General features: G+C 35.7%; 3 protein-coding genes across 4 annotated transcripts; 2 read left to right on the top strand and 1 right to left on the bottom strand.

The window, feature by feature from the left end:
- Positions 1–3,704: 3,704 nt before the first annotated feature.
- trub2 (TruB pseudouridine (psi) synthase family member 2) lies at positions 3,705–6,826 on the top strand. The gene is given in 9 exon segments (XM_083521439.1): positions 3,705–3,984; positions 4,182–4,316; positions 4,398–4,472; positions 5,113–5,174; positions 5,495–5,576; positions 5,698–5,770; positions 5,912–6,048; positions 6,244–6,581; positions 6,584–6,826. Coding segments are annotated over 9 exon segments (1,050 nt in total). The 5' UTR covers positions 3,705–3,866; the 3' UTR covers positions 6,614–6,826.
- A 452-nt stretch (positions 6,827–7,278) lies between these two features.
- On the top strand, positions 7,279–9,397 carry hdhd3 (haloacid dehalogenase-like hydrolase domain containing 3). The gene is made up of 3 exons (XM_083521601.1): positions 7,279–7,338; positions 8,079–8,412; positions 8,616–9,397. The coding sequence occupies exons 2-3, from the start codon at positions 8,083–8,085 to the stop codon at positions 9,009–9,011; spliced, it is 726 nt and encodes a 241-aa protein (XP_083377727.1). The 5' UTR covers positions 7,279–7,338; positions 8,079–8,082; the 3' UTR covers positions 9,012–9,397.
- A 3,341-nt stretch (positions 9,398–12,738) lies between these two features.
- Positions 12,739–19,957, bottom strand: tgfa (transforming growth factor, alpha). Of its 2 annotated transcripts, XM_083521654.1 has the most exons (6): positions 19,828–19,957; positions 18,304–18,435; positions 16,920–17,034; positions 14,197–14,343; positions 13,896–14,005; positions 12,739–12,957 (listed from the first exon to the last, which is right to left on the bottom strand). In XM_083521654.1, exons 1-6 carry the CDS (start codon positions 19,868–19,870, stop codon positions 12,950–12,952), a joined length of 555 nt encoding a protein of 184 aa, XP_083377780.1. In that variant the 5' UTR covers positions 19,871–19,957; the 3' UTR covers positions 12,739–12,949. The 2 variants fall into 2 exon arrangements, with proteins under 2 accessions (XP_083377780.1, XP_083377779.1); XM_083521653.1 differs by lacking the exon at positions 12,739–12,957 and having other exon boundaries at positions 13,852–14,005.
- Positions 19,958–21,410: the final 1,453 nt, after the last annotated feature.

Consider the following 21,410-nt stretch of genomic DNA (forward strand, 5'->3'; position numbering starts at 1 on the left):
TTTACATGTACCATTCCTACACATTTATATAAATCAACTTAGTCTTAATTAATATTGCATGACAAAATATTATATATTTAAAAATACACTTTAATCACACATTAAAAATACTAACGTGTTGTTGTTATTTAATTATCAGGTTAAATAGCAGACGAAGGAGTGGTTTAGTGTGGGTCTGAACTTGGAAAGGGGTATTTGGGGACGTGCTAGAGGGATAATTACAAACATGGCACACCTGAGCCCTGCTGTCCTGCACATCCTAATGTATTTGTGTTTTATCTTGTGTATGTATTTCACATAGCTGCCTCAAGCAGATTACATCAAGTAAGGTGATAAGCTGCAACATTTGTGTTTTTGTACAAAAAAACCACCATACTAAGGGAGCCAGCACAAATTAAAAACTAAAGCGCAATCCTATACTAAGGAGAATGATTGTTAAATGATTGTTGAATGATTGAAATGTTATGAGTTTTATATGGCTTATACGAGTTACAAGAGTTTATATGAGTTTCTTATAATGACCTGGGATTTGCTTCACTCAGAATTAAAATGGCATTTTATAGCTCTATATAGTCATCATATGACTTTCTGTTAAAGGTCCTATGCAGGAAGGTATCAACGTGTTAAAACACCACCCTGGTGGCTACAAGTGGTAAAATAGGACAACTCCCTTCTAAATGTTCTCCCACATGCAAATGCTGGAAAACAAACTAGTGACAGTCATTTCCTACAAGTCCCACAACAACACAGAGAAAATGCAAGTTATGCTGCACTTCAATAGTAGAAAGAAAGAAAAGTGTACACTGGAGTTATTTCATGCCAGTAAACTAATAGATTTGATCTGTTATAGTTAAAGTCGTTAAAGTTTATTGGCATGAAATAACTTCAATAATATTCCTCAGGAAAATGTAATAAGTGATTAACTGGAACTCAATGAGTGTGTTTTTGTCTTTGTTTTTCAAGGTTAGTCTGTGAATCTTCTAGGAGTTTGACCAGCTTAAGGCCACTTCAGAAGATAAAGCAAATTTAATAATTTCCAAAATATATTACATATGATAAAAGATAATGACAAGAAGATACATTGAAATATCAAGCGCATAAAAATGCAAAACATGTTTTGACATCACAGGGCATCATTTATACAAACATGTTCACACCAGGGACAGTGTAGAGAGAAAATGAATAGTTTCAAAGAAAAAGTGACAAGACACCTGCCTCATCCAGTGTCAGTGTCATACACAATCTTAGATCAATGACAATTTTTGTGTTTATTTTAAGTTTGGTGTGTGCTTCATCTTTATCTCCAAAAAATGATCTTGTAGTACTATATAAGCAATTCCTTGATAAATTACCCAGGTTTTCACACTCATGCAATTTTAGATTCTCAGGTACACCTTATTATAAAACAATGGTAATGATGTCATATCTACAGTTGTCCAACTATTAATTATCTCTTTCCATTTGGCAGCCCTGAGGTCAAACTTAAACCATGGAATTTTCCATGAATAACAGAGACTATTGCCCTCAGGAGTGAAGGTGAGAATCTTGAGACTTTGGTAACTTGGCAATTAGCTTGTACTTGCACAAGGAGTGATGTAGGTGCATCTGCTATTGTAAACAATTCACAAATAAGTCACCACGTGTTCACAACAGATCAATGTATTTTACTTTTGACACAATGTAATTTTTAAAAATAAATTTTTGCTACCAACTTGTGTTTTTAAATAGAAAATAAGGTTCATAATTTATATTTAGGCTGTTATATACTGAAAACTTCAACTGTAACACCCCTAGTCATTATTTGTCACTCTCATGCAAACTATTGGAGAGAGCCAGTAATGTCAAGATTAAGGAGTACAATGAGGGAGACAGTAAGGAGGAGGGAGAGAGGCTGTGAAAAAAAATGCTAAATATGCATACATCTCATCCTCCTCATCCACATTTTCTCCAATACTTAAAAATGTTCTTTGAGAACTGTCTGAACAAAGGTAATATTCAAAACTGTTTTGCATGTGCTGGCAATTGGAAAAAGCAGGATGTAAGGGTGTATCTCAGCAACGCAATGACATAACATAACAAAACTCGATTAACATCTACAAAACTACACCCTCAATGTACTCAAAAGGTTTTGTAGGAGTGTCACAAAGACCAATCAGCTTGCTAGTTACAGAAACATATTAATCAGGTTATTCTAAAATTTCTTGGCCTGGCTATACATAAACAGTTGACAGTAGTTTTTTCATGGTATAATGTTACATTAATAACATATGTCAAGTATGATAATTTTCATGATCATCTGTTGTATTAAAGGCGTATTATTATTATTATATAAAGAACAGCACTGTGTTTTAGTAGGGAATTGAACACTGAACCTTATATATGCAAATATTTTACTTTGCCAATGAGCCACTTTCCCCACATGTGCTTACTTACTGGTTTACATCCCCATATGGTTAGCATTGCCTCTTCACAGTTCCAGTGTCCTTTGCTTAGGGACTGTGTGTTGTTTTGCATGTTCTCCTCATGTCTATGTAGGTTTCCTCTGGACTCTGTTTTCCCAGTGTCAAAAAGTCATGCAAAGTGGAGAGCTGGCTATATTGAAATGCTTATAATAGTTTCTTTGTGTGTATGTGTGTGCAGGCTGCACTGTGATGGCCTGTCCTCCCATCCCATCTGGGTTGATTTCTCACACCTCACACCAACTGTTAGAAGAAGAGCTTTTATTTTTCAGGAATACATTACAGCACAGTGAAATATACCAGCAATTTGAAACACAGACCTTTCAAGCAGTAACCCAGAGCCTTAACCACTTAAATACCTCTGTCTGTGCCACTGTTCACAGTATATGGTCTGGACCAACTTTGATCCTGACCAATATAAAAAATCAACAGCCTGGGATGAAGTTCTTCACCAAGTATTTTTACCAAAAGACCATTTATAGTGTTCGTCTTCTTTCGGCTTCTCCAATTAGGGGTCGCCACAGCGGATCATCCGTCTCCATACTTCTCTGTCCTCTACATCTGCCTCCTCTCCTTCTCCTCCTATAGCCCACAGTAGCCCAATTTCCACCGGTACCTGTTGGCTAACAATAACTATGGCGGTCGTTGGTATCCCGGGCTTCGACCGATCAGGTATGAATTTCTGATTTGTGATTCGCATATTTGATTTGCCATGTTTTACTCTGGATGGACTTCCTAACTCAACCCTCCCCATTTATCCGGGCTTGGGACCGGCACTAAGAGTGCACTGGCTTGTGCAATTTTATGAGTTGCTCAGTAGCTCCTGGTTCCATAATCTCAAATGGCTGCATAAGACTGTAGAAAGGAACACTTATAATCTTACATTCCAGTGCTCATGGTAGTTCTCACCCTCCAGTGTTCTGTATTATATAAAGACTATAATCACACTCTTCATATCACACAAATGAGGATGGGTTCCCCTTTTGAGTCTGCTTCCTCTCAAGGTTTCTTCCTCATAACATCTAAGAGAGTTTTTCCTTGCCACAGTTGCCATGACTGCTAATCAGGGATAAATACACATCATTCAACTGTTGAATTCTGTAAAGCTGCTTTAAGACCATGTCCGTTGTGAAACACGCTATAGAAATAAACGTGACTTGACTTGACTTGATGGCTGGGTTTAAAAGACTTTTACTAGTAAATGAGTATTTCACGCTGCTCTTGTAGCGTAGTCCAACTCCGATCGGTAGAGGTCGGTGTTAGGCACACACAACACTACAGAAAACGTAGAAGAAGAAAAACATGCTTTATGATACTTGCTTAGATGCTTGTCTTTAAAACTGTGAGGTTTTACTTCATTCGGTTTCTAAACAAAGCGATTTTATTATCGTAAAAACTGCGTGTGTAATGGCTACACCAGCTGCACGCCTTTTCAGTAAACTTGACGGGCTTTTCGCTGTGTACAAACCACAAGGTGTTCACTGGAAACATGTCCGGGACACGGTAGAGACGAACCTGCTGAAAGGTATGGATGCTGTGGTTCACGTACATTACATGAGTTACAAATTTGCATTTATGTCAATCTAGCAGACATGGCATTGCGATGATGTATGAATTTTGTAATAAAACACTTTCTCCCACATCCTGTTTATCTGCTCTCTCTCTCTCTCTCTCTCTCTCTCTCTCTCTCTCTCTCTCATTCACGTTTTGCTGTCTGTGAAGTGCTGAATTCGTGTCCTGCAGCTCCTCAGCGATCTGTGGTCCACTTTCAGCTTTTACCAAGTGGAGACTGCAGTGGTTCCAACCAGCTCACTGTCACCAAATCCAATCTACCTGCTCTGTCTGATCATCCTCTGGGTTAGACTCCCTTCACATTATATTTAAACTGCTCAGTTCTGTATAGAAGAATGAAACACTCATTCTCTACTGTTTGTCCAGTGACAGGACCAAGGTTTCATAAGATACGTGTTGGAGTTGGCCATCGATTAGATGCATTTTCCTCCGGAGTGTTAGGTAACTATATTTTTTAAATAGTCATTAAATGTGTTTACACTGATATGATGAAAAAATAAACTCTCTGAATTTGTTCTCATGTGAATTGTATTAGGTTTAATAAAAATTGTAATAGTCCATGTGGGTTTCTACTGATGTAATTAGATTAGATTCAACTTTGTCATTACACATGTACAAGTACAAGGCAACAAAATGCAGTTTGGGTCTAACCAGAGTGCAATAACAGCAAGTGCAGGATATACAGTGTTTACATGATTTACATAGTTAAATAAAATAAAATATAGACTATAAACAGTAATTGTTATATGTCTAGTGTACACCATTAAGGATCAATAGTACACCTTGTAGATCACATGTAGGTATCAACTGGATAACTATAAAGGCCATTAGGACACCAATAGGCATTCATTAGATTCCAGTAAGATCCTACAATCATTTATTTGGTTTCATGATGACTTAATCATGTACTTAAACCCACTACATAACGGAAACCATTTGGTAATAACATTTGCCAGTTGTTTTAATAATTAGCATCTGGTTTGTAATAGTTGTTGTAGTGTTTTTTGTTGTTGTTTTAGGGTGGGTACTCTTATTTTTTGCATCTTTTATTGCTTGTTTGTTTGTCCTCTTTGTTTTTTAGTTCTGGGTCTGGGTAATGGAAACACTGCCCTGGAGAGTTTGTACAGATTACATGTAACCAGGGTAAATATTAATATTGCTTATTGTATAGGTGTGCTCATATCACCCTCAGGGGAATATGGAGGTGTTATTGTTAAACATTTAAAACCCTCTTCCAAAGAAAATATAGAAGGTTGGCTGGGTTTTAAATAAATAATACACTACACTTAATCAATACAGGCATGTCAGAAAGCTCCATATTTATTGCAACTGCAAGCATTTCATTTTACTGTTTGCATAGGCTAAAGCTTGACTCTCTTAAATATTTGTTCAATATAAACAGAAAAGCGAAACAAAACGCTTAATAGTTTAGACAGGAAGTTTGATTGGTTTATTGTTTGCAGGAGTACACACTGGAAGGGGAGTTTGGATTAGCTACAGATGATTTCACTTACACTGGACGAGTTATAGAGCGAAGCACATCCGGTAGTCATTCTTCCCTGAAAAAATAAATAAATAAATGACTATCAGAAATACAGATCTGGTCTAATGTTCACCTATCCCCTTAAGCATCTTCCTTTGACATTTTTCCTTTATCTTTTGCTAGATCATGTTACAACTGACAAGCTAGAGAGAGTATTGGCAATGATCCAGGGAGCCAATCAGAAAGCTTTAATAATGTGAGTCACTTAGATACAAAATCAGTAAAATATTAAATGATGCTGTACAAATGATAGATTGAAATGTGTTACAATACAGCAGTTGCAATACTTTGACACATTGTGTTTTTTATAAATGTATGTGTGCTGCATTTTACTCAGGTACTCGCAGGTGGACCTGAGCACTCAGGAGGCTTATGAGCTGGCAGTGAAGGGGCTGTTGCGTCCACAGGATAAAAGTCCTCCTATTTTAACTGGCTTACGATGTCTCCACTTTAAACCGCCTCGGTTCACACTGGGTAAGAACATCCATACATCTAAGCATACATCTATATTGCAGTGCACACTTCAGTGACAGCATTGCAGGCAAGATGGCCTATAAACAAAATACTTGATGGACACTAAATAGGTGCTTTCTTGAATCTTCTGCTATTGGTTCTTCCTGCCAGTCATATTGAATAAAACCTTGTTGTGTGTTTTTTAAAATGCTTTAGAGGTTCAGTGTGTGAATGAAACTCAGCGGTTCCTTCGGAAAGTGGTGCACGAGGTGGGGTTGGAACTGCGTACTAATGCAGTCTGCACCAAGGTACGTCGCACACGGGACGGTTCTTTTAAAATGGAGGATGCTCTGACTCACCATCACTGGTCTGCTGACGATATTATACCAGCCATTGCAAACTTTCGCCATACTACCCGGAAAATCCGAAAGAATGACATTTACAGGCAAGCTGTCAAGCCGTCAAACTCAACAACACAGACTCCAGGCCAATCAGAGACTAGTCTGTTAGAGTCTGTAAACCAGGAGAAAGCAGAATCACTGCAGAGTCCTTCTGCAGAACATCTGTTGACACCAAGCAATTCTAATGTCCTTTAATTTTGAAGGTGGATTAAGACCAATTATTCTATGGTGGATATTTGTGTTCTGGCTTAATTATTGTATATTGTTATATAAGAGTCAAATGACAACCCAAAAAATACAACAGAAAAAAAGGAGTGCTAAAAAAAATTTTCAATTCAATTGTAAAAAGATTATGTAAAAGAAATACACTTTGTCTCAATATTTGCAATAAACAATGCAAAAAAAAACAACAACAACAATGTTTTGTTACCTGTTGCATGTTTTACATTCGATTTATTTATTTTAAACTTGATACATAGACCTTTTTTATCAGATTTTAATGGTTTGTCAGAAGGTTTTGACATCATACTTTGTACATTTCAAATGTAGATATTTAACGTTTACTTGCATTTCCTGCATTTAATCTATGTTTAGTTCTTTTGCTATCATTTGATCGTATTGTATTTATGTTGTGTTAATAGGAAACAAAATTTTGGTGTTTGGCCTGTGATGGTCCTCTTAATGTGTTAAATATATATTTTTGGCCTTTAAAATGAATAGACCTGTGATATTTACAGCAAAACATTATTTCAATAACATTTACGGCGTTTTGATAGACGCTCTTATGCAGAGCATGTATCATACCCATTTTATCTCTATGCTCATTGCCGTGTAGTCCACTAGGCGGCACTCTGTTCATATACTCCAATATGCCATAAACACGAAGAAGAAGCTGTGCTCGAACTAGTTTGTAAGCTGCATATTTTCAATTACTTTGCATTATTTTATGAATATTTTCACAGGTTTCGGTGTAGCTTGGAAGTGAAGCGTTTTTAGTTTAGAAAGCTCTAGTTGTCATGTTTATAACCTTATATAGACAATTAGTTATAAACGATGTCACCTTTACTGTAAACAATAATATGGAAGAAGTGCAGTGCATAAAATTATGCAGACACAGATCACCATCAAACACCTGAATGAGAGGAAAAACAGGTGTTATCTCTGCGACATTAACTTATAACATCGTTGTCACTGCCTGATGAGCTGGTTTGAGTATTTGAGAACATGCTGATTTCCAGGGAATTTTCACACACAACAAGGCCTACCTGTCAACTCAAAAGTTCAAACTTGCCATACTCCTCTGAATTCTCTTAACAGAGCGTTTCCATCCACTTAGCATTAGCTCACTTTTTGTTTTTCCTCACTAGTAGTCTACAAACTCGTGTGAACATCTAAATAAATCAGAAGTTTCAGAAATACTCATAGCAATCTATATGGCAATTAACACTCATGCCACAGTTAACCACAGGTGGTGTGTGTGTGTGTATATGTATATATATATGTATATATATATATATATATATATATATATATATATATATATATATATATATATCTCAAGAAGCAAAGTGTACTACAAGGAATTATTATATTAGTAGTTAGTAATTTGCTTAATAATAATGATGCCTGCCTAACTTTTTCTGGTTGTAGGGACATGTGGGTGCCAGTACGCTGGGTTTTATGGGATATAAAAGACACTCTCCTGAAGGTGCGCCACTCTGTCGGAGAGCAGTACTGTAATGAGGCCATGCGTTCTGGACTGAAGATACCAGCCATAGAGATAGAGACCGCATTCAGGGAAGCTTACCGCAATCGCTCGCATCTCTACCCAAACTATGGCATTGCTCAGGGTATGAATGGTCAACTGTGGTGGACAGGATTGGTAAAGAGTACATTCTTACAGTGTGGGGTTCAGGACCCTGCACTGATTGACACACTTGCCAACAACCTTTACCATAGTTTTTCTGGTCCAGAGAACTGGGAGGTAAAAGATACAAATATGCTTAATTACTATTTTAACATTGAGTTTAGAAGGCTCACTGCTGTCTAGTTTTGTATCTTTGAATTTCAGTTCTGAAATTTAACAATATCAAGTTTAATGTGAACAATGTTTACAAGCATCAGATGTATAAATCGGTAATCAAACTTTGCCCAAAAGCAGCTAATCTTATTTGAGTCTATCTCCAGGTTTTCCCAGACTCAAATTCCACCTTAAAGTCCTGCACAGCTCTGGGAATGAAGCAGGGTGTGGTATCCAACTTTGACAGGCGCCTTGAAGGAATTCTTCAAGGATGTGGCCTCCGAAGCCATTTCTCATTTCTGCTGACTTCAGAAGAGGCTGGTGTGGCCAAACCAGACCCAAACATTTTTGTCCAAGCGCTGAAAAAATCTGGGGTACCAGCCAAATACGTAGTCCATGTTGGGGACCACTACAAAAACGACTACCTTGCCTCTCGATCATTAGGTATTCGAGGTTATCTCCTAGATCGGCAAGGACTCCAGAAACATCCGGATGTTCCTCCACAGCATCAACTGCAGAGCCTAAATGAACTACCAGAACGACTACTACAAGACACTGATTAAAAATGTCCACACATTTCTTGTCATATTCAGTTAAATTGCCTGCATGCAAAATACCATTGTAAACGATGTCTTCTGATCAGTTCAAATAGTTGTATATGTTAGTACTCAGTTAAATGTACTTTGCTTAGACTTGTTCAGAATCTTGCATAAAGGCCCTTTTTTGTTCTCTGATTTTCAATGATCAGAAACCTGTTCATTTAAGAATAATTCATGTAATGATTCCATATACCAAAAAGAAAATTAGGCTGTGGGCTAAACATGTAAGAATGATTCTCCCACAGCTTATAAAACATGAAACAAGATTTCAAATGTCGTTTGTTAATCTTCCAAAGAAATTCAAATGAAATGACACTGAAATAAAAGTTAAAAAAATAAATAAAAAAAAAGCCTGAAACTGCTTTAATCAAATTCAATTTTATGTGTATATACATTGGCACAATGGAGCTTTATCCCAAAATCCCAAGTGAGCAAGGAAGAAATAATATTTAGACAGGAACAAATTGAGACATAAGATTACATAATAAAGAAACCTTAAGAGGAGCCAGACTTAAAAGCCAAAAAAGCTGAAAAAATGTTCAGTAGGAGAATATATAGAAAAGAAAAAAAACTTTTTAATTTGGCAAGTGTAAATCTTTGCTGTGTTCATGTGGAGCCATCTACATCAGCAGAAAGTGAGTCACCAATGCAGAAAACTCTAGAACTAGAGCATCAGGATGAATAAGGTAGGTAAAGGAGTCGAGAAGAACCACAGCAGCAGAAGTGAATTTGAATCTAGGTCTATGAAAATGGGCCAAATGCAAAATTTTTAAATAAAACTAAAGGTAAAGAAGTTTGCACAGGTTGAAATAAGAAGTAAGATGCATAACGACTCACAGGCAGAAAAAAATTCGTATGTTGGAGAAAACCTATAGGGATATGGCCAAAGCAGCGAAAATTTAATAAATATTTATGTAAGTGTATTAAAAAGATATTTAGTAAAATAACACCAAAAACATTTAAATGCACCTCTGGCAGGGAAAATAAGGCTTCTATCTAAATATCCTTTGCTCAATTATGTCTTGACTAAAATATACACTTTAAGGCATTTAGTGGACAGGTTGGTAAAGGAACAGGCCAAAGCAAGAAAACTTCATGTAAATGTTTACAATAAATAAAGTATATCAGACTTTAACTCATGAAAAAAATGAAGTAACGAATTGTCCTTCATTGGACACTGAAAAAAAACAAATTGATGCTTCTGAATTCAATTAACCTTAAAATGTAAAAAGGATCAAGTAAGGTAATGTATTTCAAAAGTAATAAACACCACCAAGTTAGAGTCTTTCTGCATTGTAACATTTTTGTTAAGTTAGAAAAAAGTACACATGATCAGTGGCTGATAACTGAACGAACAACTCTTCTGCCTATAACCATGTCCTAAAATCACAAGAACAATTATTCAATCACACAGAGCTATTTATAATTCTGTTTTATAGGTTCAAACACATGTTCATGATTCAAATTTATATAGTGATATTACAACACAAGACAAAACAAGAAATTCACAGAAAAAACCTGATGTATACAGACACCTTTTCACCATAAAACAATTCCAGATATATCAAAACACTCAAGGTACAAGTTTGATTTTTTTGTTTGGTGTTTAAATACTGGGCAAACAAAATATGGTGTCAAAGTTAACCAATAATTAGATTTAGATAATCAAATAAAGTTTGTAAAATATAGCCAAGTCACAGAACAGAAGAGATGCAAGACAATTCTCAATCATATATAATTAAGAACAATTAGTATTAATTTGCTTGCAGCCAGTTAATATATATCACATCAGTTCAAAGGATTTGCCAGTGCAATCGGTTTTTGTTCTTTACATAAAGTGCTCAATGCCAGAAACTCACTTCTCCCCCAATCATTCCACTAAAGTCTTATTCACTCAACTTTCTCTTATAACTAAACAATTACTAGTACACTAATGTGCTCAATAATGTTATTGGTTTCTAATTTTGGGACATAGTTTACTAAACTTTTTGTTTGGTCAGTTTTAGTGTTCGCAAAGGCTGATGGCTGAATAAAACTCCACACAGTATCAGGGTTTTTACCTGTATCTGGATGTACCCTAGTTTACATAAGAGCAATGACAAAAGGCTTGAGGGTCCGTAAGACAACATACACAATGCTTAACAAGGTATAAAACATTCTAAAACTCAGAGTCTAAAATTCTGAAATAAACAGTAACAAGCTTTAAATCAGTTGTCATGTCCGTCTGTATGTATATACATGGTAGAGTGTGAGCATGTGTGTGACTATATCTAAATAGTATATATATCTAAAGGTGAATATGTACATAGTGAATTGTAAAGTGAATTTTGTGGTTTTGTCACAATTATATCTACACACTTTTTGAGTCCAAATCAGGCCCCACTTACGACTGGGCCAGTTTAGCACATTTCAGATGTTGTTTTCTAGAAAAGAGTCAGTCATTGCTATCAGGGTAAGAGTGTGGATTAGAAATTGTTGTCAATCACATGACTGCAGTGCAACAGTGTAAAGTGAATATGAGCAAACACACTTGTGCACACAAAAACCTTCAATAATTTTCTGCCGAAACTATACAAGTGCTGTGATTCTGATTTTAGAAGTTATACAGAAAAAACCTTGCAACAATCTCTCCACTATCTAGTACTGAAACAGGAGAAAGCTCAACTCAAGGGTGAGTGAGGCGAGTATGCATACTTATGTTATTGAATGCAATCTGTGAACAAGAATATCGAAGTGCAATAAGAATTAAGAACATAAGCATTGAATACCCTCTGAATTCCAAGACCCAAGTGTTTTCCTCAGAAGCCTGCCAGTGACTGTTAATTCTTAAATATATCATGCTATACTTATCAGCCAAGATACCTAAGACTATTCTTTCACTGTTTGAACAATAAACTGTGTGTGACACTGCTAGAATAATACATTTAAAATTGCATAATCGCATATATTCCACACACCAAAAGTTTGGACACTGTTCCTGATCATCTTAAAAGATATCTAAAGGCACATGATTGAAATAAGTTCCAATGCAAAAAAATAAATACATTTCATTTCAAACTTAAACTACAGCCAATAACTGCCCAGCATACCTGGGAACTCTTGGAAAGTAACCCAACACTTCTCATTGAGATTTCTCATAAAGCTTGTCAATTAATATTTAAAGATTCTCATTAGTTTAACATGTTTTGTTTCCTGTACAATTCCCTGTTATTTAATTGTCTGGATTTTGTCATTTTATTCCTAATGTGGAAAATGAGACAAAATCTTGCTACAAGTAGGTGTATCCAAAAGTTTGGCAAGCACTATCATTTTCACATGCCATCAGCATATTGTTAGTTTTTTATGATTTAAAAATGAAACCATTCCTCTTATCATCCTCTTATCTTAATATCAACTTTTTAGGTCAAAAGTAAAAGTTCTTATTGTCTCAAAGAATGTCCAAATACCTGAAGCACATTAAGTCATTAAGATATCTTTTCAAATTTCTGAATCTCATTCTAACTTTTGACATCCAGCTGAGCAGGCCTTAAGCACTAGTCTGTTACTCCTTCATTGCAGGGCTTTTTCCTCTGAATGCATCTTCACTCCTGTAATCTAGTCCAACACATTAGTAAGAAAGTCCAGTCCAGGAGAGCAATATCTGAGATACTGTGTGGTATATGGGAAATAAACCATCTTCCATCATTTTAGATTTATATAATCCACAAGAAAGAAAAAAAAAAAAAAAAAAAAAACTAAATAGGGATGTTTACTTCCACTGAGTAAGTTCCGAGTTCCACATTTGGTTTGGTTCTCAGCAGGCAGACATGAGTCTCTAGATTATTCGAGGGATAATCCATGGGACTTCAGGTGGCAAAAATGGAGAGCATGAGTGCAACCAAGATTAGTACAGTAGAACTATTTTAAACCACTGCAGAAAAAGAAAAAAAAAACAGAAGAGGGCAATTTTAATGTCAATTCAGATGTTATGCTAAACATAGGGACTATTTTTAGATGTTAAGACAGGGATTCAGTTTTGAATAGGAAATAGAAAATAATGTCAAAAATGACACAAAAAAAAAAAAAAAAAAAAAAAAAAAAAAAAAAAAAAAAAAAAAAAAAAAAAAAAAAAAAAAAAAAAAAAAAAAAAAACCAACCACCACCACTACACAACAAAATGTAAATATATAGGGACATTGCTGTTACAGTTCTGTTCCAGTTTCTGATTAACAATTGTATGACAACGATGAGAAAATATGTGCAACCCTCCAGTTAACAAATCTGATTAAAATCTTGTCCAGTCAACTAACAAGACACACTGTGAGCGAACTAGCGATTATTACTCTTGGAGCTATCCAAACAAATTCCCAAAATTCCATGTCCAATTGCCTAATTATTTTATTTCCCCACATAGACTAACTTAAAGTGCTCCAACCACATTCCTAAAGATAATCAAACGTATGTAACTATTATATATAGATAGATAGATAGATAGATAGATAGATAGATAGATAGATAGATAGATAGATAGATAGATAGATAGATAGATAGATCTCCACTAAGGGGATTAAACAAAATGACAAACTAGTTGTTTAACTTAATAATTATAATAATAATAATAATTATTATTATTATTATTTTTTTTTTTTTTTTTTTTAGTAAAAAAGTATTTTAGCATAGTAGTTATAGCGGTTACTCCACCTACTCTCCACACTTGAACATCCAACCTTATAATCAATTACCAGAGTAAAATTAAATAGTAGTGTAATAGTTTTGGATTTGTAGTATGCAATAGTAGCATCATAAAAAATTATGTCTTAACATTTTAAAAAAATGGCAATTAAACAATAGTTTCAGCCAAATGTATACCTGTCTCTAAATGACAGCACGACATCTCTGGCTTTTCCATGCTATTCTGTTTTTCCGGCAAACATGAAAGCAGAGATCCTCGCCTACATCTGCCCCGCTTCCACCAACAGCTAGAAAGATATTAGATGTGAAGTTGTCAATTTATTTAATCTTTTTTTGTACCAAGCTTAATCTTATTCTCAACCATCAAAAGAACTTATTGACTTCATATACACAGTATACAGTACATGCAGAACATTTTACAGTGTCTAAAAATGAATAGATGATAATTATTATTGAATACCCCAAAAATAATCCATACTTTATTATGGTGCAAAGCAGTACAAGCAGGACACTCCCCAGTATGCCCAGCAATATAGTGGCCAATGTCTGCTGCCTTTGATTTGTTGCCACCACTGCCAGCAGGTCTGCATGCTCACAACGCATACCTATGAAGCCTGGGTGGCACCTACACCAATAAAAATTCAACAAATAAATCGAAGATGATTATTTAGTATTAAAACATGACGACTAAATTTCATCAGGTATTTCACTGCAGCTCTTATTATTATTATATATTATAAATATATAAATGATAGGATATATGTACAAACCAGATTCCAAAAAAGTTGGGACACTGTACAAATTGTGAATAAAACCAGAATACATTGATGTGGAAGTTTCAAATTTCAATATTCTATTCAGAATACAATATAGATGACATATCAAATGTTTAAACTGAGAAAATGTATCATTTTAAGGGAAAAATAAATTGATTTTAAATTTCATGGCATCAACACATCTAAAAAAAAAAAAAAATGGGACAAGGCTATGTTTACCACTGTGTGGCATCCCCTCCTTTTTTTTAATAACAGTCTGGGGACTGAGGAGACAAGGTGCTCAAGTTTAGGAATAGGAATGTTGTGCCATTCTTGTCTAATACAGGCTTGCTCAACTGTCTTAGGTCTTCTTTGTTGCATCTTCCTCTTTACGATGCACCAAATGTTTTCTATGGGTGAAAGATCTAGACTGCAGGCTGGCCATTTCAGTACCCGGATCTTTCCTCTACACAGCCATAATGTTGTAATTGATGCAGTATGTGGTCTGGCATTGTCATGTTGGAAAATGCAAGGTCTTTCCTGAAAGACACAACGTCTGGATGGGAGCATATGTTGTTCTAGAACTTAGATATACCTTTCAGCATTGATGGTGCATTTCCAGATGTGTAAGCTGCCCATGCCACACGCACTCATGCAACCCCACACCATCAGAGATGCAGGCTTCTGAACTGAGCACTGATAACAACTTGGGTTGTCCTGATCCTCTTTAGTCCGGATGACATGGCATCACATTCAAGTATTCCTGAGCCCATGTTGTGATGTCCATTACAGTAGCATTCCTGTATGTGATGCAGTGCCGTCTAAGGGCCCGAAGATCACGGGCATCCAGTATGGTTTTCCGGCCTTGAACCTTACGCACAGAGATTGTTCCAGATTCTCTGAATCTTTGGATGATATTATGCACTGTAGATGATGATAACTTCAAACTCTTTGAAATGTTTCTATGAGAAACTCCTTTCTGACATTTCTGACACTATTTTTCGCAGCAGCATTGGGGAATTGGTTTGCCACTCTGAGAGGCTCTTTTTACACCCAATCATGTTGCCAATTGACCTAATAAGTTGCAAATTGGTCCTCCAGCTGTTCCTTATATGTACATTTAACTTTTCCGGCCTCTTATTTCTACCTGCCCCAACTTTTTTGGAATGTGTAGCTCTCATGAAATCCAAAATGAGCCAATATTTGGCATGACATTTCAAAATGTCTCACTTTCAACATTTGATATGTTATCAATATTCTATTGTGAATAAAATATAAGTTTATGAGATTTGTAAATTATTGCATTCCTTTTTTATTCACAATTTGTACAATGTCCCAACTTTTTTGTATTTAGATATATTTGATTAAGTTCTATATGTTTTTGTAATTATATATATATATATATATATATATATATATATATATATATATATATATATATATATATATATATATATATATACACACACACACACACATATATACACACACACATACATACATACATATATATACACACATACATATTTGTTTTTGTAATTTTATATATTTTCAGGACAAATAAGCATAAAAAAAAAAATAATTATAAAAATGTATATATATATATATATATATATATATATATATACATTTTTATTATTATTTTTTTTTTATGCTTATTTGTCCTGAAAATATATAAAATTACAAAAACAAATATGTACACAAACAAAGGCTGATGATCCATGTCTTTCAAACGCAGACATAAAATGGATCATATACATTTAGGCACATGATCATGATTCACTTGTGCTATTTAAACCAATCACTGTCTGCATATTAAGTCAACAGTAAGTCATTTAGTCAAAAACAATACACACTTGTCCAAACACAGACAGCTTACTGAAGACATTTTAGACAGGAATCTATCCATGAGTCAGCCATAGTTTGACATCAGTGATTTAGAGCTGCAGAAAGAGTCATAGGTACTGAGGAAATGTGTCACAGTTTGTTTTCTGTGAGCACCAGTGTGAGGGCAAAATAACTTTCATATAGTTTCATAAGTTTTTACTAAAATATTTATTATTGATCAATTAAACCTTCAGTAAATGACCTGCATGTTCTGAAAATCCAAATACCATCGTTTAAAATATTTGTTATTTGTAACTAAAAAAATGTAACCAAAATATCAATACATGACTATGATCTTCACTAGCGTCAAGGATCCTCTTCTGTGCAAAATCCTACAAATGTTATGCTGATGGTTTCAGGTTCTAATTGTTATTATTTAATTTGAATATTGGTTTTTCATTATACACACACCTGTAGAATAACCCATATTATATTAAGATATAAATCCATGCAGGGCTTCTTATTCTACTGCACAACTATGTGTACATTTTAATATTCAGGACATTATGCATGTGTATAACTGTATAACCACGTTAAAGTGATGCATTTGTACACTCACACACATGCTGGTGTGTCCTCCAGGATGAGAAAGCGGCATGTGCCATGAAAGCAGAAATGGCTGTGGGAGTCAGGGCAGTCAGCAAAATGAGAGTGAACTGCTGCTGCTAGGAACTCTGCAACCAGCATGCAAACAGAGAACAATCACTGACATGTACATTATTAATTGATTTCAATAGTCTATGAGAAGTATATAGAAAACATGTCCTTCTGGCTGTTCATAAACAGGGTCTGGCACAGACATTTATTTTGTTAAACTTGCCAAGCAGCTGGTCTAGAGCATTATTTCCCCAACTTGCTAATTCCCAGTATTAAAATGCACATGCACTAGTAGTCGCTTGGGAAAACTGTCCACCAGGTGGTGGTGTAAACTAATAGTGCTCAATGATCTAACGATAGCCTCAGAAAGGCTGGGGAAACTGCATCATCATCATCTTCTTCTACTTCTTCTTCTTCTTCTTTTGGCTTCTCCATTTAGGGGGTCCCCACAGCGGAACATCCGTCTCCATACCCCCTCTGTCTTCTACATTTGCCTCTTTTAAACCAACTACCTGCATGTCTTCCCTCACCACATCCATAATCCTCCTCATTGTTCTCCCTCTTTTCCTTCTGGTGGGTCCATCCTCAGCATTCTCCTACTGATATACCCCATGTCCATCCTTTGCACATGTCCAAACCATCTCAATCTCGCCTCCTTCACCTTGTCTCCAAAACGTGCTACATGGGCTGTCCCTCTAATCAACTCATTTCTAATCCTGTCCATCCTCGACACTCTCAACAAAAACCTGAACATCTTCAGCTCTGCTACCTCCAGCTCCACCTCCTGTCTTTTACTCAATGCCACTGTTTTTAAACAGTATTTAAACCATGCAACATCGCAGGTCTCACCACAGACCTATAAACTTTCCCTTTTGCAGATACTCTTCTATCACAAATCACTCCTGCCACTCTTCTCCATCCACTCCACCCTGCCTGCACTATTTTCTTTATTTCCCCTACACACTCTCCATTACTTTGCACTGTTGATCCCAGGTACCTCAACTCCTCCACCTTCTTCACCACTTCTCCCTACAACCGCACCCCTCCACTGCCCTCCCTCTTATTCACACATGTACTCTGGTTTACTCCTACTGACTTTCATTCCCCTTCTCTCCAGCACGTACCTCCACCTCTCCAGGCTCTTCTCCACCTGCTCCCTACTCTCACCACAAAACACTGCTAAGATGTTATATTTCTCAATCTGCATAATGATTGATACATCATTGATATCTAAATAATTATGTACATCATGTATAATGTATACATTTATAAATATCCTCACTTTTCACATGACCAGTCACCACAAAAAAAATGCTAATACGTAAAGTAACAAAACCAAAACTTACTTTTTCGAACAGTGTTTTTACTTAACACTGCTGGTGTGTTGTTTATAGTGGTAAGTAGGGTGGGAGTCATCTCCACTGTTGTTACTGATGATGTAGAGTTTTCCAGCACTTGGCTGTAAGTAAATAAATAGCCTGCAACAACAACAACAACAAAAATAAAAACAACATAAAATGTTCTTAGAATGACCACCATCAACCTGCTCTTAGGTTTTACTCTTCTAAGTAACGTAGCAGTGCAATAGCGTTATGAGGCACTAAGTGTCATATAGCATATTGGAATAACTTAACATTGATAAAACATACAGTACTTACTTAAACAGACTGATGCCAAACCTGAGACTTTTCACTCAATGATTTGAAAATGCAGCTCACTAACTAACTAACCAACAATCATGATTAAGCTGAATATGTAAAAGCTTAAAATACAAGCTGAATTTGTTATTATCTAAAACTTTTATTTCAAAAGAAAGACTACTTGTATGCAAAATTTCCCAAAGTCCTTCGTTTTAGACGCTCTTCCACATACCAGCAATTATGTAATCACACTTTTTTTTATTAGCAAAATGAATTCACTTCACCAGAATAATTTCACTACTTCATTGTTGTCAATATTAATGATACAGATCCAAAACAATGCAAATTTATTTGCTAAGAAAAGTGATTGACCAAACATATACTCCAACAAAGTAAATCTGAAATTGGTTGTATAAGAGACCTCTTATATCATGACAACCAAATACTCTATAAGACAGTCTAAAATTACTAATACTTCATTGGGCTCAGGTAGGTACCAAGTGGGGTTTAAGTGAAATCGCTCCATAACTCTTTAAATGCCAGTTATCCAGCCCAGAGTAAATAAATTTTCCTAGGCTGCCTTGTTGAGATTTTTCATCAATTATCATACAGCACAAACATCAACCAACAGTGGGGTGTGACTATGCCTTCATTAAAGAATTAGTTTTAACAAAAGAGGTACTATTTACATTTTTACAGACAACATCCATGACTTCAAACTTTTTAAAAAGTCTGAAAACCAATAATTAAAAAAAAAAAAACACCTTATGTAGTTAACTAAACACAAAGCTCCCTGTAGTGTCGAACTATCACAATAAATATACCCACCAGGAATATACTGTGTGTATGTAGTGAAGTGCACAAATATTAATTCTGTCATAGTCAAGCTGTTCTAAAAACTGCAAAAACAATATTTACTTAATTTCACAGCCACATGAAACATGATAATATAATATACAAATACAAATTCGCTGGTAATATATAGCTGTTGGATGGAAGATAGAGCATGGCTCTGGTGTGTGTTGTCCACTTCAGTGTCACACTGAAGCACACATCCTAAATGCACAAACACAACTTGCACACAGGTCACTATGCCAAGTGAAATTTAAATCTATATATTTTTTGTTTAATTGCTTGTACAACTTGCATGTTTCACAGAAAAACTTCTTTCTTATACATTCATACATCAGCATGCAGCAGACATGAGACAATCAGGAAACATTTACTTACCACTAAGGAGAAATAGTTTATCCCAAAAAGCGCGATACATCATTATGAGGATTAAAGGTGTCTTATAGTTAAAGAATATTTGGCATGAAAGAACGTTTGTCCACCATTGAAGGCCAAAACTATGGTTTGTCGTTAGTAATGTCGGGAATAACCGCTTCTAAGCTTGAATCCATAGCAGTGTTTTTTAATGGTGGTTTAGCGTCCTTCGAATAGGCCACGCGTCGATTTATTTTAACGTGAACTTGAAGACGTGCTCTGCTAGTCTCTTTACAGCCAACAGAGGCTTTCCTTACTAAATGTGGACATGCAACGCTGAAGACAATTGTAGGCATTTTACCCCGTGACGCAGGACACATCATTCACACTTGATTAATTTTGTGCGCGTGTGTGACTGTTTATGAGAGAGAGAGAGAGAGAGAGAGAGAGAGAGAGAGAGATATGCGACATGACATGACATGACATGAATTTATGGAGTTTTTTGTTGTTGTTGTTTGTTTTATAAAGAAGTCATTGATAAAATGTGGGGAAAACAAATAATGTAAATTATTTCATCCTATCTGTGTAGGAGATTCTAGACAACTAAAGGGCCTGTAGCCAAGCACCTCTAGCAGGTTACTATCCAGACCTTTAAAGTAGCAAAATGTTTTAAAGACAACAAAGTGAAAGTAATGGAGTGGCCAACACAATGTCCTGAAATGTCTCTGTGGAGGGTCTCATTCATGGTGTGGTACCTTACGCTTGCAGGAAGTGATTAAAAATGGGTTAAATATAAAGGTTTAGAGAATAACATCTGATCTTGCCCTGGCTATGCTGACCTGGTTGGTAAAGAACAATTGAGAGAATTTGAAAACAATTTAATGCTGTGTTTTGGCAGCATTAAATTGTAACATGCAGTTAAATATCACTGATTCAGTGAGTGAGACAGACCTTAAGATCAATTTAAATTGTGCCTTCTCATATGAATATTTACCAAGCATTTGAAAATGACATTGACTTGGTGTCGGGTTCCCTAATGGCCATGTTATCATAATTCAAGCCATGAGTCTGTGAATGTAAGTGGCTCTTCATTTTTTTGTGTGTGACCTAGAACTAAACTAAACTATCTTGCTTTTCACTGCATTTTCTGAAATGCTGAGTGATTCAGCACATCAGTGAGTGGTAAGGACAGACAAGTCTAAAAATTAACTGAACACACGCCACAACAAAAGCAATGAGTGACTCAGTGTGCAATGCTGAAAGAATATTAGCCAAGTTCCCACTCACTTTCTGTCTTTTTTTTTTTTTTCTATGAAATCATGCATGTGTTTCAGCAAATATTACTGGTGTTACAACATTTTGTCTCTCTTTACACAGATGTTGCACAGATTGAATACATACAAATGCAACCACTGGCACAAGCACATGTGAACAGCCCTCCTGTATTCTGTGTGTAAGTGTTCAATAACAGTTAATCCACACTCAGGTTATATAAACGGCCTTTGGAAAGAAAGATAATTCACAACTCAGACTGCCTTGTGTAAATAAATTCATTAATTAAAGCAGATGAACAGATGAATCAGATTTGGGCCAAAGGCCAAAGCCTG

The sequence above is a fragment of the Silurus aristotelis genome, assembly GCF_946808225.1.
Source record: "Silurus aristotelis genome assembly, chromosome: 2".
Classification (NCBI taxonomy): Eukaryota; Metazoa; Chordata; class Actinopteri; order Siluriformes; family Siluridae; genus Silurus; species Silurus aristotelis.